The following is a 17,711-nucleotide window of genomic DNA, read 5'->3' as shown; positions in this document are numbered from 1 at the left end:
ATAAAATATTTTAGAAAATACATACCTGATTTTATGCATATAATACTTTGATCTTCATAACGAGATCAACCAAAATATGAGCTAAAGAAAAATAAGAACTCACTCTCAATTAGATAGAGACTCGTGCTGATAACGTGTTATAAAATCAAGCTCATAAGAATATAATCATAAAGAGAAGAAGACAAGAGAAGTAGATAGAAGAAGGAGAATTTTCTTCTTATTCAAGTGTATGTAAGTTTCATCTGTATGTGTTACAATAGTGAATGAACAACCCTATTTATAGAGTGAGAAATCACTCCAAAGGTCACCATATTAAGTATCATAATAAATAGATACATTCTTATCCAAAAAGGTTCATGTAACCTAGTGAATATGAATGGTTGTTCATGTACTAACTTTATGGACTATCCACTTATTCAATGTATTTATAACAAAATAATATATATAGTGATTTTTTATAATATTTTTAAACAATAATTGTGTTTCATAAATATATTTGACATTTTTCTTGTTGGGTAATTTTTCCATTTTTTAATATGAAAAGAAAAGTAGATATTTATATTTCTATTGATAAAGTACATAAGTAAAAATTGACGGATGAATAGTCACAATTTGAGAATATTGCTTTTGTCTTGATTTGTCAACTTAATTAATTTATTTCATTTTATGGTAAGAACTTAATTAATTTAGTTGTATTGTAAGTGTCTATTATTGACGCAAAATGGGAAACTTTGTAATCATGTGACCGGTTAAATAGAGATTTGATTTGAATACTAATTGATTAATTAAATCTCTTTTTTTGTTTAAACAAGAGCCTAATGATGTTATGTTACCACTAATTCAAATACAAATTCTCCACCTGTTTTGCCATGAAATGATATTTGGAACTCTATTGACGTGGACGATTGTTTCTCACTAAATTGCCTAATTTTTTATTGTCAAAATCATAACCAATCAAATGCTTTTACATGACTTTTGCTTTATACCAACAATCTCCCAACTTTGTCTTTTGGTAACCATATCACATATCATGTTTATTGGTCTACGTATTAACGAACATAATAAATATATAATTCTGATTAAAAAATATTTAAAAACTAAAATCACTGTTTGCTAAAGAAAATGAAACTCTTTTGTTCACTAGTGATAATGAAAATAGTTTAAGTGATTTTGTAGATAATGACCCATGTTAAATGACTAGTTTTGATCATGGTTATAGTATTGAAAGGTTGGGGTGCGTAGAGTCCTAGTGATTAGTGTGATGACGTCAATCAATATGTGATGATTTTGATAATGAAATTGATTGATATTATTAGTTAGCGGTGTTGATTGTGGTTAGTGGCTAAAAAAATGTGTGGTGCATATTGGTTAATGATGTGTTAGTTGTAGTTGGCCACGATATAGATGGTGATGGTGAAAGTGGCTGATGTTAGAAATAGATCATAGTGATGGTACTAGCTGATATTAATAGCGGTGGTGATAGCAATTGTAACAGTGACAATGCGTGTATATATATATATATAACATTATAATAATAAAGGAGATAAGTGTGGTAGCGAAAAACAATAGCAATCGATCAACAATGATGATTGTTGTCAATAATAATTGTAAGCGCAAATGGTTGATGGTTGAGGCCGGTGGTCGGCAATAGTAAGGGTGGTCAAAAATGGCGGTGATAATCGATACGGTGAATAGTGATAGTTGATAACTCTAGAGAAAGTGATGATAAAAATTATTTTAAAAAATATCTTTTAACGATATTATTATTTATTTAACTTTTTAGTGATTAAGACTCGTTCAGATCAAATAAATATTTAAATTACTAATATAAATATATACCTTTAATATTTTAAAGCCTAAACCATTCAAATACATACCTTAATAATTTAGTTGTCTTAAAAGGGAGCATATTGTTAAAATGTGTAGAATCTTATTTGTTTAGCAATATTCAACATCTAGACGCGTGGTTCCATTAGATTCATACAAGTAGACCGTCTTAAAGCTATAATTATTGTTCAAAGTTTCATTTGATTAATGCATATAATAATATTTACTTGCCAAGATATTTTCCTTACTTTAGGGTAGCTAGCCAAGATATTTTCAAGCAAATCCTTTTTTTACAAACTTCTAAATATTACTACCATACTATGTAAAGAATTTTCAAATCGAAAAACAAAAAAAAATGTGATGGGTAGGACAGTTAAAACAAATTTCTAGACTTCATTAACATTTGGCAAAAAATTCAATAATTTTTATTTATATTATATTTTCTTTTACAAAAATTAAATTAATTTAATTTTAATCTGAATATCAAATATATATATATATATATATATAAAAACCAGAATCAAGTCCTCACAAAGAATTTTTTCTTTTTACGATTTTAAATGTGATATCTGATACTTATATTGAAGTTGAACGATTTCAATTTAGGAGGAAGGAGGACTAAAAATATCTAGAAGACCATCTCACATAATAGTAAAAGAATGTATAAAATATTCATTGAACCCTCACTTTACTTCCTTTTTAATTCTCATTACTCTCTTGCTAATATACCTCCAATATTGCAAACATATTAATTTATCCTAATTCTTTCTCCCTCTTACCCATACTCCAAATTAATATTAACCCTATCTTTTATCATATATTCACAAACTCTTTTATTACCTTTGCCAATATCCTCTATCTTCTTAACTTTGACATTTACTCGAAAATATTGTTATACTCATCTTTGTTGAAGAATCAAAGCATGGATCATTTTGGTAATTTAATAAAAGAAGAGTTTGATGGATCATTTTTGATGCCTCAACCAAAGGAGTGTCTTCATGAGAATGGACCTCCACCATTTCTTACAAAAACATATGAACTTGTGGATGATCCAAGTAACAACGACGTCGTTTCTTGGAGTAGAGGTTACAATAGTTTCATAGTATGGGATCCCCAGAATTTGGCCATTAATTTTCTACCAAGGTATTTCAAGCATAACAATTTCTCAAGCTTTGTCAGGCAGCTCAATACTTATGTAAGCATTATTTTCATTTTCTACCTATATATATATGACGATAATTTACCTATCGATCATACTCCCTCTGTTCCATATTATATGACGATGTTTGACTAGATATCTGATTTTGTATAACACATATCATGACATTCGTAAAATTGCCATATCAAAATTGATACATAGTTATATACTATGTTTTTGACCTGAATAGTGTAATATTACATCGTCAGTGCACATAACATAAACTTTTTTTTATATTTTTTTATCTAATACTTAATCAATGGGAACAAGAAAGATGAAGAATTATATTAAAGCTTTTGAGGATCATATGATGAATATGTAGTTTTTTTTTTTTTGAAGAATTTTTATTTCTTAAAGATTTGCATTTTTTTCTGAGGTTCAAAAGTCTAGCCTGAGTTTGTTAAATCTCAATCCCTATGAAAGGGAGGTGGATATCTTCATTGACTTTTCACTACTTAAAAAAAAAAGAACTAGCTACGACAGAAATACCATATATATAGCTAAAAAACAAAATCCTTCTTAATTCTACTTAGTGACAAAATATTAAACAATTTTGGTAGTGATTGTTTCAACAAAGACTACTACTCCACAATTATTGTTTATGTACACTAGCACTACTACCAGCAATTATAATTGTTATTGAATATGTTCCTTTAGCCGCAATTACTAGTGACAAATATATTTTAGCACTCTTTGTAAATGTTTCTAAAGCCTATAACGCTATTGGATATAACGACAATTAATTAATATCACTAAAGGCTTATATTTTAGCACTCTTTGTAAATGTCCCTAAAGCCTATAGCGCTATTGGATATAACGACAATTAACTAATATCAGTAAAGGCTTAATTAAGCACTGTTTGTTAATGTACATATTTAATTTATTGCCGCTAAAAAGTATTTTCCATGAGCTTGTGTCTTTCTTTTGTTATGGAGAAGAGGAATGTGTTTTAAAAAATGCAGGGATTTAGGAAAGTAAATCCAGACCATTGGGAATTTGCTAATGAAGGTTTTTTGAGAGGGAAAAAGCATCTCTTGAGAACAATAAGGAGAAGAAAACCAAGTAATTTCATCAAGTCTTCATCATCAATTAATAATCAAGGTATGGATTCTTCTTCATCATCATCATCATCATGTGTTGAGTTGGGAAGGTTTGGATCATTTGATGGAGAAATCGATGAATTAAGACGCGACAAGCAGGTTCTCATGATTGAACTTGTTAAACTTAAACAGCATCAAAAGGCTACTAAATCACAACTTCAAGCTATGGAACAAAAGCTTCAAGGGACAGAAATCAAACAGGAGCAAATAATGAGTTTTTTGGCTAAAGCATTACATAATCCAAATTTTGTGGAGCAAATAATGCAACAAAATGATAAAAGGAAACAACTTGAAGAAGCAATGAAGAAGAAGAGAAGGAGGCCAATTGATTATCATGAAGCTGGTCCTAGTAATATAATTAAGTTAGAACCTCAAGATCATGATATTATTAATAATGAATTTGATGATGATTTACAAGTGGCTATGAACATGTCACATGGGAACACATTAATCAATTTGGAAGAAGAAAATAATGAAGGATTTTGGGAGGATATGCTGAATGAGAATAGTAATGTTGAAGATGAGATTATGGCTTTGCTTGGTGTTAATAATGAACAAGAAGATGAACAACTTCATGTGGATGTTTTCTCTGATTAATTAATTACTTGAATAAATTAACAACAGCCAATTTCTCTGGCTCATCATGATTTAATTTTATGGAGTGTGTTACTTGTTGATTAATTTGAGTTCGTACATTTACTTAAGGTTCAATGTTCTCTATTTATATTTTATTTCATATATATTATTGGATTGGAGTGAGTTTAAATGAATCGGTATAACATAGTGAGGATTTATATAATTGATCTAATCAACATAGCTACATTACTATTATTGTCGATCAAATAAATCAATGCCAACTTTACCTTAGTACAAAGTGTATATATATATGAGTTAACATATCTTCCCCATGGAACATCAACTTAATCAAATTCATTTGTTGTGCATTGTTCTATTTAGCGTTGATGCTGTTTAATTAGATCATATTTAGGTATTTAATTGGTATTAATTATTGCTCTCTTTTTTAAATAAAATTTCTATCTTCGCTATCATAGCAGTGTCGTCCTTAATTAGTTAGTGTCCTCACCAATCGATGTCCACATCGAGCACCATCAGTTCCTATATATGCCTTAATTGTCCACACCAATGTTTCCTTTTATACAAGTATGGCCAAGCATTGGCCCAATTAATTGATTCCTGCACTTCACACTTCACCTCCCCTTGTGTAATACTAACAGTTATTTATAATGTCCAACATATGATACCAATTAATAAGGTTTGTGGAACAGGTATGTACTTTTTTAATCTTAATAAGAGGTGTTCTGTTAGAGTTCTCTACGTGTATAGAGTTGCTTTTGTTAGGAAGCACTCTCTAATGTAGAACTTTTTGACGCAAATCCAAATTTTAATTAAAATTTCAATATGAATATCGAATACCAAATGAAAAAAAAAAACTAGGAAATTCTTTTTGCGTAATGCGTTTAACTTCACTGGATTCTGTCTAGCTAGGTGATGATTTTAAGTAGAATTTTCGTTGTGCCCGTGGTTGTCTTTAAATTATTTATAAATAATACTTAAAAGAAAAAAAGTTAATTTCCGTTGCCGGGACTTGAACCCGGGTCTCTCGGGTGAGAGCCGAGTATCCTAACCAACTAGACTACAACGGAACTTGTATAAAAAAATCAACAGTAGCTTCAACTCTTTTTGAAAAGGCAATACTGAGGAGTGGTGGAGAATTTTCAGCTAAAATCTTGTTGGGTTGAATTCACTCTTGATAACTCTAGGAGAAATTAGTTTACACTTTACTACTACTTTCTCTATCCCAAAGAAGTTGTCATGCTTCGCTTCTCAAGAATTAATTTAGTTAGTTTTCTGAGTTAAATTGAGTTAGACAAATTTAATAGTTTAAAATTACGATTTAGATATTCAGAAATTATAATTTGTCGTCCTATTAATATGATAAAAAAAATATATCTTAAATGTTAGTCAAAGTTTATATAGCTTGACTTAATTTAAAAAGAAAAATATTTAAGTATTTTGAGATGAACAAAAAAAGACACCTACGTAAGAGGTTGTTAAATTAGGTCATCAGCTTAACTCACACCCTGAGGTCGTTTGGTTGGGAACTAGTTATGTTAGGGGTTAACTATCACGTCCCATCGCTATGCTATAAATGGTGGAATAAGTTATCCCAAACATGTCAACCAAACAAGACACCTAAATTTTATCACAGGACTATTTATGCTTATCTCTTACATCAAACGAGCATTTAAAGCTAGCTCAAAAGAAAGTGAATTGCCCAAGTCTTATGAGGAGTTCACCCATCTCATTAATCACCAATGTAAAACTTTTGTCCTTCTTTAGCAGAGGGTGACTTGTTAGTTATTCCTTAAGTCATGAAAAAAAAAGAATGCAACAAAATGATGAGTTTACTTTGAGTTGAATAACACAAAGAAATCTTGAAACAATAGACCCACCTCTTCACTGGCCTTGCTGCATTATTGCTTGTACCAGGAATGCGACATATTTCCTCTGTCCCAATTTATGTGACACAGTTTAAAAAGAGGTGTGCAAAAATCTGAAAGACAGATATTATGACGTTTAATATTTCAAAAGAAGAAAATGCTGCTACTACCAACACTCAACAGAATCAAGAAGTTGTTGTTGATACAGAAAGGAACATAATTCGTGAAGACGAAACTAAATGCTATCATGAAAAAACAGATGATGATCCTACAGTTTACTCTGAATGTGACAGATCTAGAGGAGGTTTAGTTTATTATAGTTATGGAATTGGCTTCAATTGTGCAGTAGTTTTCGTTCATTTGTTTATATGGGAACGAATTGTCTTTCTCTTGAACCAACAGAAGCCTTGTTTTTATTTCATTTGCAGAGTCCAATGACTCAGTTAGTCCAGATATCAATGTTCAAATAGACAGATTCAATGAACTTATGAGTGTTGGAAATGCTTTTTGACGAAAAAATGGAAATGAATTCACATATAAGAGATACTTCAAGTCAACATTCTGAAGATTCATCTCAGGTCAACTAGAGGTGCCAAGTCAATCAGAAAATGCAGGGAAGAAACGCGATCCTGAGCCCTCAAAACAGGCATTTAATGAATCGCAGATTAACGATGCAGTTCATGTTATCGATATTGTTTTTGTTAGGAAACACTTTCTAATGTAGGATTTTTTGGTGCGAATTCAAATTTTTATCGAAATTCAATATGGAAATCAAATATTATCGAATGAAACATTTAAAATGTGCAAGTAGGATAAGGCAGGCAATAAATAAGGTTTGCACATGTCCATGATCTACACTAAACAATCACGGATGTCAGGATTACATATGTTCCAACACAAACGCTTTCTTCTTCTCCTACCCTCCTTTTCATTATACTTCACAGGATTTTGTCTAGCTAGGTGATGATTTTAAGTACAATTCTCGTTGTGCCCCTGGTTATCTTTAAATTATTTATAAGTAATACTGAATTGAAAATACGAATATGTATTGTTCAATTGTTCACTAGTTATGCTCACTTGACAATATTGGTATTCTTTTCGTTCTACCTGTCTTGTCAAATGTCAAGCAAATCCTAATACATGACTTTCTTGTGTTTTGTTCAATTAATCATACATGAATAAAAAGCATTTTAGGTCCTTTGTTTAGACCAAAATTTATAAAGAATGAATGCAAATTCAACAAAAAGATTTCATAAAGAATGAATGCAATTCAACATAATGCTAGAGCTCCCTTGTTTTATTAACTATAGGATAGGGTATGCAAAAGTCGAACCTATCGAAATAATGTTATTGGGTTATTGGGTTTTTAATGGGTTTATAAAAGATATTTTTGGGTTATTAGTTTGGTAATGATTTTTACTATTGGGTTATTGGGTAAACCGATAACTCAATAAGACGGTAATAATTTATTATTTTACCCTTCCTAATTATTATATATAAATAATTTACTATATAATTAGACACTATAACTATAACAAATTATTAGTACTACCAACTTCAAAGTAGACCGCTTTACTAGTTTTTACTGTTAACTCAAAACCTAAAGATTAAACTACGGGTTTCACAATCGTAGCTATTTTTATTTTAGTTTTAGTTTTAGTCTTGTTAAACTATTTTATTTTTAGTTTAGTTTGTAATTGTAGGTTGTAGCATTTCCAAGTTTGTAAAGATATGTAATTTGATTTTAACATAAAAAATTTCATACTTTTTTTTGGTGGTAACATGTAATTATAGCCTTTGTACTATATTTTCTCTTATTGATGCAATTTCTCATTATCTTTCTTGTTTCAGTATATCAAAGCATTTAGAGAGGTGAGAAGACATATAATATTTTACGGACATTTTCTTATTAGGTAAATCGAAACAAGATCAACAAACCAAAAATCGATAAATCGAACCAATAATACATAAAATCGAATTGAACCGACTGTTGCACACCCCTAATTAACTACTATCGATTTTTTAAAAAAAAGGTATTCCTACCGTTTAAAAAAGACTTGACCAATTTGTTTGTAACAAACTTTAAACATATGGATAGTGCAGGTACCATTTGTTTAACTTTTTTTAAAAATTTATTCCGTTGCCGGGACTTGAACCCGGGTCTCTCGGGTGAGAGCCGAGTATCCTAACCAACTAGACTACAACGGAACTTGTATTAAAAAATCAACAAAATCAATATATCCTGGGGCTGTTTTTGGAAAGGCAATACTAAAAGGAGTAGTGGAGAATTTCAGCTAAAATCTTGTTGGGCTGAATTCAATATCAATAACTCTACAAGAAATTAAAGTTTAGACTTTACCACTACTTTCTGTATCCCAAATAAAAGTTGTCATGCTTCGCTTCTCGAGAATTAATTTAGTTACTTTTCTAAGTTAAATTGGGTTAGACTAATTCAACATTTGAAAATTATGATTTAGATATTTTAAAATTATAACTTGACGTCCAATTGATATGATAAAAAAATATATATCTTAAATGTTAATCAAAGTTTATATAGCTTGACTTTAATTTAAAAAGAGAAACATTCAAGTATTTTGAGATGATCAAAAGAAGACGCCTGCATAAAAGGTTGTTAAATTAGGTACTCGGCTTAATTCACGCCGTAGGATTGTTTGGTTGGGAACTAGTTATCTCAGAATTAACTATCCTGAAATGGTAGAATAGGTTATCCCAAACACGTCAACCAAACAAGACAGCTAAATTTTATCCCTAGACTATAGCTAAATTTTATCCCTGGACTATTTTTTAATCACAGGACTATTTATGCTTATCTCTTACATCAAACGAGCGTTTAAAGCTAGCTTAAAGAAAAGTGGATTGTCCAAGCCTTGTGAGGAGTCCACCCATCTCATTAACCACCAATATGAAACTTTTGTTATTCTTTTTAAGAGAAGTCACTTATTAGTTATTCCTTCAAGTCATGAAAAAAAGAATGCAACAAAATGATGAGTTTACTTTGAGTTGAATAAACACAAAGAAATCTTGAAACAATAGACCCACCTCTTCACTGGCCTTGCTGCATTATTGCTTGTCCCAGGAATGCGACATATTTCCTCTGTCCCAATTTATGTGACAACAGTTTAAAAAGAGGTGTGCAAAAATCTGAAAGACAGATATTATGTTTAATATTTCAAAAGAAGAAAATGCTGCTACTACCTACACTAAACAGAAACAAGAAGTTGTTGTTGATACAGAAAGGAACATAATTCGTGAAGACGAAACTAAATGCTATCTTGAAAAAACAGATGATGATCCTACTGTTTACTCTGAATGTGACAGAGGAGGTTTAGTTATATAGTTATGGAATTGGCTTCAATTGTGCAGTAGTTTTCGTTCATTTGTTTATATGGGAACGAATTATCTCTCTCTTGAACCAACAGAAACCTTGTTTTGCAGAGTTCAATGACTCAGTTAGTCCAGATATCAATGTTCAAATAGACAGATTCAATGAACTTATGAGTGTTGGAAATGCTTTTGACGAAAAAATAGAAATGAATTCACATATAAGAGATACTTCAAGTTAACATTCTGAAGATTCATCTCAGGTCAACTAGAGGTGCCAAGTCAATCAGAAAATGCAGGGAAGAAACGCGATCATAAGAGAACTGAACCCTCAAAACAGGCATATCATGAATCGCAGATTAACGATGCAGCTCATTCAACCATAATGAATATATGAGTATTATGCAATGAAGGTGGGGAAATTGACAATGCAAGTGTTGATTGCTGAAGAAGTTTTTGAAAGGTTGGCTGAAAGTCCTACCAAATTTACTTCACAAAAATTAATAATTATGAACAAATGAAAGCTGGTATTGTTGCAACAGGAGTTGTGAATTCGTGTAACACAGAACTGACCGATAAGTGGATATTGCAGTTTAAATCAGGAAATGATGTGTTTCTTCTTTTTCACTCGATTCTTCGTATCCAGATGGAACAATGCAAGGATCTGATGAGAGGAACGTAGGGATTACAGCTCTAAACAGCAGAGTGGCTCTGAACTTCTTGTCATTGAAGACTCTGATATGCAAATTTTACGAAAAAATTAAGATTGGAAGCAGAAGATGAACAGAAAAATCACAAACAAGTATCGAACAACATGCACCAAAGCACCAGAAATTAGCATACAAAGGTTCAGTGTTGAATCGAATTCAGAGTGCATAGAAAGTCTCCATATGAGCACAGAGTTGAAAGATGAATACTTTCTCATGATCAAACGATTCCTTGGTAATCATAATTCCAATAAAAATTGATTCTTTTTTTTTCTTATAAATTTAAAGAAAGAGAGTACAATTTCATAAACTAATAATCAATTTCTTGTTTGTTACATTGATGAGTCAACAAAAATTAAACAAATGCTAAAAATAGAAGAACAATAACATCGAAATTGATAAGAAAAGAATAAATTATGTAATGATTTTGAGGTTCTAATTAATTAAATCCTATCAAACATTCATCATCATTTTAACAAATTCATCAAAGTTGACTTGACCATCACCATCCAAATCTGCTTCTTTAATCATCTGTTCAACTTCTTCATCTGTTAATTTCTCCCCAAGATTTATCATCACATGCCTTAGCTGCACATGATACAAAAAATTAAAATATTTTAATAATTTCTTCCTATGCCAGTTTTCTCACATTTGGTTGGTTAAAATATTTTCTCTAACAAAGAAAAAAAAAATTTATAAGTTGCATTTCAAATTCATTATCTTTTTACTATGATAAAATTTTTCTAGATTACGTATAAATGTTTTTGGGACTATTTAAATATGAAAATTAAAGAAAGTCAAAAAGAGCAAGTGCAATTGGTCAGTGTGAACTATGGAAAAATTCATTGGACAAAAAGTTTGGTCTAGTGAGATACCCTAATTAAAACTTTGGATTTAAAACAGCTGTATAAATAAGATTATTTTATTATACTATATAGTAGTAATGACAGATCAAACTCACATGTGAACCCTTTCCACAAAACCCTAGCAGTTGTTACAATGTCAAGAATTAATTTATATTTTTACTATCCAATGAGCATATTGTAACATTTTAAATTTAATTATAATGAAACTTTATGTTTTTGATTGGCCCTCGTCAACAATATGAGTACTGGCCGTACATGATTGACTTATAAACTGTACTAATTATTCAACATGCATATTATAATTATATATTTTTTCTTTTAATGTAATTTTGCGAATTGACAAGATTAGTTAATCTACATATGTTTTGATCCAAATGATAACAAATTTGTGATATTTCATTAACAAGTGATAAAAACAGAGTTATCACTCGTTAAATAGAAGTAATAAAGTAAACACTTGAAGAAATCAAAAGAATTCAACATACAAAAGAATTAATCAATAAACGTATCCATAATCTAGAATTAATAAGTTCAAAATGATTATGATTTAGTTATGTGTTTTTCGATTACGCTTCTACATTTGTATGCATATATGCTAAAAGTATTTGTATATAATCTAAACAAATACCTCGTTAGCAGATATGTAACCATTTTGATCTTTGTCAAACACCTTGAAAGCCTCCTTAAGTTCCTCCTCTGCATCAGTATCCTGTTTCATAAAGAAACAAAGCATATATAGCTATTAATATAAAGTTGCCAAAATTTCTTATACTACTCGTGTATTCTTCAAAATATTGTCATATTCGTGTTAGATTCTTTAAAATTACACTACTTTTATAGGTTGTTGATTTTACCTTCATTTTCTTGGCCATAAGGTTCAAGAATTCAGTGAATTCAATGGTTCCATTGCCATCAGAATCAACTTCAGTTATCATATCCTGCAGTTCTTCCTCTGTTGGATTTTGATCCAATGACCTTATTACTGTTGCTAATTCCTCTACCGTTATGCAACCTGCAGAGTCAAAATTTTAACTTTATGAGTTCTAAATTTAAGAATATCGACTACAAGTGATTATAACTGTTCTCTAAATCTAATATATTCAATAAACTTACTCTATTTAATTAAGTAAAAGTTACTAGATTCGTCCGTCCCCTTTTAACATACTAATATATCATTCAAAAATAATTTGAAAAAAGACTAGTAATTACCATCTCCATCTCTGTCAAATAGACTGAAGGCTTCTTGCAATTCAACAATTTGATCATTGTTCAATACATCTCCCATGATTATGATTATTTTTGTATTTTGTACCTACAAAGGACAGCTTGAAACAGAGAGGAAGAGTGTAGAATGAGAAAAAAAAAAAGAAAGTTGAGTATAGCTGAATCCTCCTGGCTGGGCTATATGTAGAGATTTTATTTTTTTTTAATGTGACATAAGGGGTTTACTAATAAATGTGTATATATCCTAATGAAAAGAAAATTAAAAAAAAAATTGAGTCAAAACGTGAGAAAAAGTCTATTATAAGTACAAATATATAAAATGGTAGGTACTAAGTAGAAAGGGTCCATATACTTATTATAAGATATGTATTAGTAGCACTTAGCAGAGTCAAAAATGTAGAGTTAGTGGTGGGATTAGGTGGTGTTGTAGTCATGACTTTGTCACCCTCACACCATGACCTGACCATATAATACTTCATACATTTTCCATGCTACTTTCTTGAATATTCCTCCCCCACCCCCACCCCCCTCCATGGGGTGTCTCGTTACGATATGATTAGTGGCAGAGTTATTCTTGTTTAAAAAGATTCGATTGATATTTCTACGCTAAAACATTATACAAATGGGATTATAATAAAAATAATGAATATATATGCACATTAAAAAAAAGTGGTGTTAAGGTGTTTGTTTGATTTAGTTAATTATCGTTAGATGCAATACCATTATAAGCTTTAGCGACGTTTATAAAATAGTAATAGTGATAGTGCCAAGTAAATAAACAGCTGGATTGTTAGATGAGTAGGGGACAGAGAGCATTGAAAGAGAAGACTGAAGAGGGTATGGGGAGGTGTGTACAGTGAACTCAAATAAATTTATTGTTCCACTCTATGTCAAACAGATAAATGCTGCCTTTGGTTGCACCAAGTTATTCAATTTTAGTCACTTGTCATTGGCTTAAATAAAATATAATACTACTCCCTCTTGAATCAATTTTTCCTTAGCTTGTCTATTTTAAAATATTAAAAGATAATTTATAGCTTAGTTCTTAATTTATTTTTTTATCATCACTTATAGTTATTTTTTAATACATTTTTTGAAATGTTAAATTTATTTCAAATATAGATGTAGTAAAATTATTGTTCTATTTAACTGTAGCTTCTTTATGGTTTTTATCAAATCAATACTTTTTATGTTTGTCATTACTTCCTTCCTATTGACCCAATAATTTAAGGTTTGTATCTATTTAATTATTTACAAACTCATATATTCATGATAGATTTTAACTTGTTTTCCTTCTAGTTTTTTAAAAGTTAAGGTAAAATTTTATTGATTTGAAAAAATTTGTTTTTTTTTTTTAAATAATTTGTTTCCGACGTTATAGAATAGTCAACAGGAAAAAATTTTAGATCGAAAATTTTTTGATAGTAACTTGGATTTTTTTAACCTTGTCCAGATTTAAATGAAATCGGTGTCAGTGTGGTCTAGAGAAATCTGGTAACAAATGTAAAGTCTAATTATGAATTTTGACGATATGCATAGATAGGTAAGACGTTAAAAAAATCATACGATTTTACAGAATCAAATTCGAGCAAGCCCGAAATTGATCTTATTATGAACAGATATTTTCTAAGTGTCATAGGTTGAAGGTGTGTTGTGAAATGGGGGTTTGGAACTCAAATTCCGAGGTTTTGTCTCCATGCAAGCCACTAGGGTGGGGTCGTTGTGGCTGGACGGGATCCTTCATAGCAGGGCAGACGCGACTTAAGTAGGGAATAAACCCCAAAACATCATTATTCTATAAGTTTCGACTTTGAGAGCTAAGACACGAACTCAGGTGTTTTCTTGAAGGTTTTCAATGATTTTTTATGCTAAAGACCAATAACAAGTAGAAACAATTCGGAAAGGGAAGAATCACGTTTCTTAAGCGATTCAAGCTTTGGTCGAGGTAGGTAATGGTTGTGATTTCATGTTTGTGTGATATATGTTTATTCGTGCTTCATTATATTGCATGTATGTGTGTGAATGTTGTATTATTGATCACACTAACCGTTAATGAGTATGAACAAATAATTATATGTCATGCATCACTCTTAATTATATGAGTGTGAGAATGTACATTGTGATTGTGGTATGTTGAATGGAGTGAGTGTCACGTTCCGACAAACTAAATGAGAGAAGATGTCACGTACCGACAAAAATATTGAAAACATGTATCACGATTCGACACACTAACTTGAAACGGGTACGACGATCCGGTAAACTAACTGTTTGAGTATGGGTTCCTTGAGAGGACTAATGACTTGTTATACATATGCGTATTATTGAAAATGTGAAATTGAACATTGATCCTGAATTGATATTGATATTGTATATGTTCGGTATATGCATGTTATGGTATTGTAAAGACTTGCTTATGTTGCACTTAATGGGATAGCCACGTGATCCTACCCAATACACTGTGGTTGTGTATTGATGTTGCACTTGCTCTTTCTTTGTTGAGTGCAAGACATCTTCAAGCGGCTATTGACAGACCTCATTTAGAAGATCAGTGATCGTCATCGAATTCAAGGGTAAATCAATTCTTTCACGCTGCAATGAGTTCTCTTTTTGGTTTAGTCCATTTGCTTCAGACTTAGACTAGTTCTTTAGATGATTCTCTTGTTAGTTGGGTTGTACCCACTTTCTTAGACATGCTGGTTAGAGTTTTGGTACATTGACTTTCAGGTTCTAAGGAATATTTCCGCATTGGTCATTGTTCTTTTGTTTTTTTTAGACTTTTAGAGTTTATGGAAACTCATTAATATTGATTTAGTTATTTAAATCTACTTTCGTAGCTTTAAATTGCTTAGTTGGGTTGTAGTAATGGTTCTCCCACTGAAAAGCTAGTGTGAGTGTCACTCACGACTGTGTGGGTCGTGACACTTTCATGGCTAGTGATTCTCCAAATAAGAAGAATGTTTATTTTTGTTGTTCAAAAAACGGCAAGAAATTACCATTGTAATTCTCGATATTATCAGTCCTTTAAGTTATGAAATTCAAAAATGCAACAACTTTGACAAACAAAAGAGAAAGATAGTATGTAATTTGTGGTAAATGGAAAGAGGGTTTATGCAATAATTATGATAAACCTTAACAAGGAAGAAGCTGAGAAAATGATTATTTTTCTTGATCGAATTCAAATTATTGTGTATCTAACACATTCTTGAGTTAAGATTATATATATCTATTTTTTTATCAGTGTATATAATTAAGTATAAACATGTATCTAAATAGATATACACACGTATTGGAGATTTATGCATGTATCTGTCACATTATTGATGTATCCAACATATTATTGAGTTAAGATTATATATTTTTAAGTTTTTATCAGTGTATTTGATTAAGTGTATATGTATCTAAATAGTAGTTTGTGAACCTGAGTCAAGAAATCTACACTTTGCTGAATCGCTAAAAAAGAGAAGTATTTTGATTTTTTTAAGAGTAGTGATATGCCATATCTTGCAAACATAATTTTCTCCTTAATTAATGGTTTTGGTCATATTTTATAATTACACACTCCTTAATTAAAGACTTTTAGTTATATCCCTTATAAGTGTATATGTATCTAAATAATTGTTCGTGAACCTGAATCAAGAAATTTACAATTTGTTGAATCGCCCAAAAAGAGAAGTATTTTAATTTTTTTAAAGAGTTGTGATATGTCATATCTTGCAAACATAATTTTCTCTTAGTTAATGACTTTCGGTCATATTTCATAATTAGACACACTCCTTAATTAAAGACTTTCAATTATATCCCTTAAGTAGACACAATAAGTGATACGAGATACATATATTAAAAGAGACAATTACATGTATCTGAGTAATATGTTAAACAATATAATATTGCAAACTAGTGTAAATTTAAGTAATTAGATCCTAAAACAGAATGATTACATAAGTTACACTGTTATGAAGCATACATTTTTCATAAAAACTATTACTTATGTTCAATTTATGTGGCACTTTCATTTTTAAGAATCGAAGAGTTTAAGTTTGACCAGGAATATGTGCATGGAATCTTCAATATTTTAAAATGAAGTTTATGTATTCATAAACAACATAAAAAATATTATAAATTTTAATAATTGACAATTCAAAAATTTATAATAAAAAATAGACTTACTTAAATTTCAAAATTTGAAAACGTCAATTAAGTTAGGACGAAAGAAGTATCTTTCTTTTCAAAATGCTTGCATAAGAAAATGCGACCGAATGATTTTATAAAGGCAGCTATAGTTGAATGTGTAATCTTTGTAAGCCTTATGGTCTCACTGAAATTCCTTGAGAGGGAAATAAGGATTTTTGAGCTAAAAATAAGACACCCTCCAGATTTTACTAAAACGTTATCCTTCTAATTTATGTTTTAAAAAAATATAATTTCTATTATCTAAAATAAATTCAATTTTATGAATATAAATTCTCTCATAAAACATAAAATAAATTTATTTTGATGTTAAATTACTTTTAAATATTAAGGTGACATTCTTACAAAGATATTTTAAAAAGTGAACTACATAATTAAGATGAATATTAATGGGCTGAGTCTTATTTTAGTTGTGGCTTAAACTCTATTTATATTAATTTAAAAATTAATAAATGAGTTATATAATTTAGGCATAATACATATATTGGACCCTAAACTTTACTTCAAATTTTAACTTTGACCTCCAACTTTTATAATGCACAAACAGACACTTTAACTATTCAACCTTTTAAATAAATAAACACATGAGTCCTACATGGCAAAATACATGTAGGAAACCACGTAGGACAAAAATATGACATGTAGGACATGTGTGTCTATTTGTTCAATTTTGTACAAGTTTAAGTGTCTACTTATGCACACCCAAAGTTGAAGGGCATATATGTAATTTGAAGAAAAGTTAAAGGACATATTTATGTATTATGCCAATAATTTACTAGTTGTTACTATTTAATAAA

General features: G+C 30.1%; 2 protein-coding genes and 2 non-coding genes across 4 annotated transcripts; 1 reads left to right on the top strand and 3 right to left on the bottom strand.

Moving 5' to 3' along the window:
* Window positions 1–2,514: 2,514 nt before the first annotated feature.
* LOC107021746 (heat stress transcription factor A-6b-like) lies at window positions 2,515–4,863 on the top strand. The gene is made up of 2 exons (XM_015222453.2): window positions 2,515–3,022; window positions 3,988–4,863. Exons 1-2 carry the CDS (start codon window positions 2,750–2,752, stop codon window positions 4,720–4,722), a joined length of 1,008 nt encoding a protein of 335 aa, XP_015077939.1. The 5' UTR covers window positions 2,515–2,749; the 3' UTR covers window positions 4,723–4,863.
* An 853-nt stretch (window positions 4,864–5,716) lies between these two features.
* Window positions 5,717–5,789, bottom strand: TRNAE-CUC. Its single transcript has one exon. It is a non-coding gene; the product is annotated as a tRNA-Glu (tRNA).
* A 2,933-nt stretch (window positions 5,790–8,722) lies between these two features.
* TRNAE-CUC lies at window positions 8,723–8,795 on the bottom strand. The gene has a single exon. It is a non-coding gene; the product is annotated as a tRNA-Glu (tRNA).
* Window positions 8,796–10,886: 2,091 nt separating this feature from the next.
* LOC107022582 (calmodulin-like protein 8) lies at window positions 10,887–12,920 on the bottom strand. Its single transcript, XM_015223175.2, has 4 exons — window positions 12,712–12,920; window positions 12,357–12,514; window positions 12,131–12,211; window positions 10,887–11,224 (listed from the first exon to the last, which is right to left on the bottom strand). Exons 1-4 carry the CDS (start codon window positions 12,785–12,787, stop codon window positions 11,090–11,092), a joined length of 450 nt encoding a protein of 149 aa, XP_015078661.1. The 5' UTR covers window positions 12,788–12,920; the 3' UTR covers window positions 10,887–11,089.
* Between the last annotated feature and the right edge of the window lie 4,791 nt (window positions 12,921–17,711).

The sequence above is a fragment of the Solanum pennellii genome, chromosome 6, assembly GCF_001406875.1.
Source record: "Solanum pennellii chromosome 6, SPENNV200".
In the NCBI taxonomy this organism is placed as follows: Eukaryota; Viridiplantae; Streptophyta; class Magnoliopsida; order Solanales; family Solanaceae; genus Solanum; species Solanum pennellii.
Note: the sequence above shows the minus strand (reverse complement) of the source record. Positions and strands in the feature narration are given on the sequence as shown.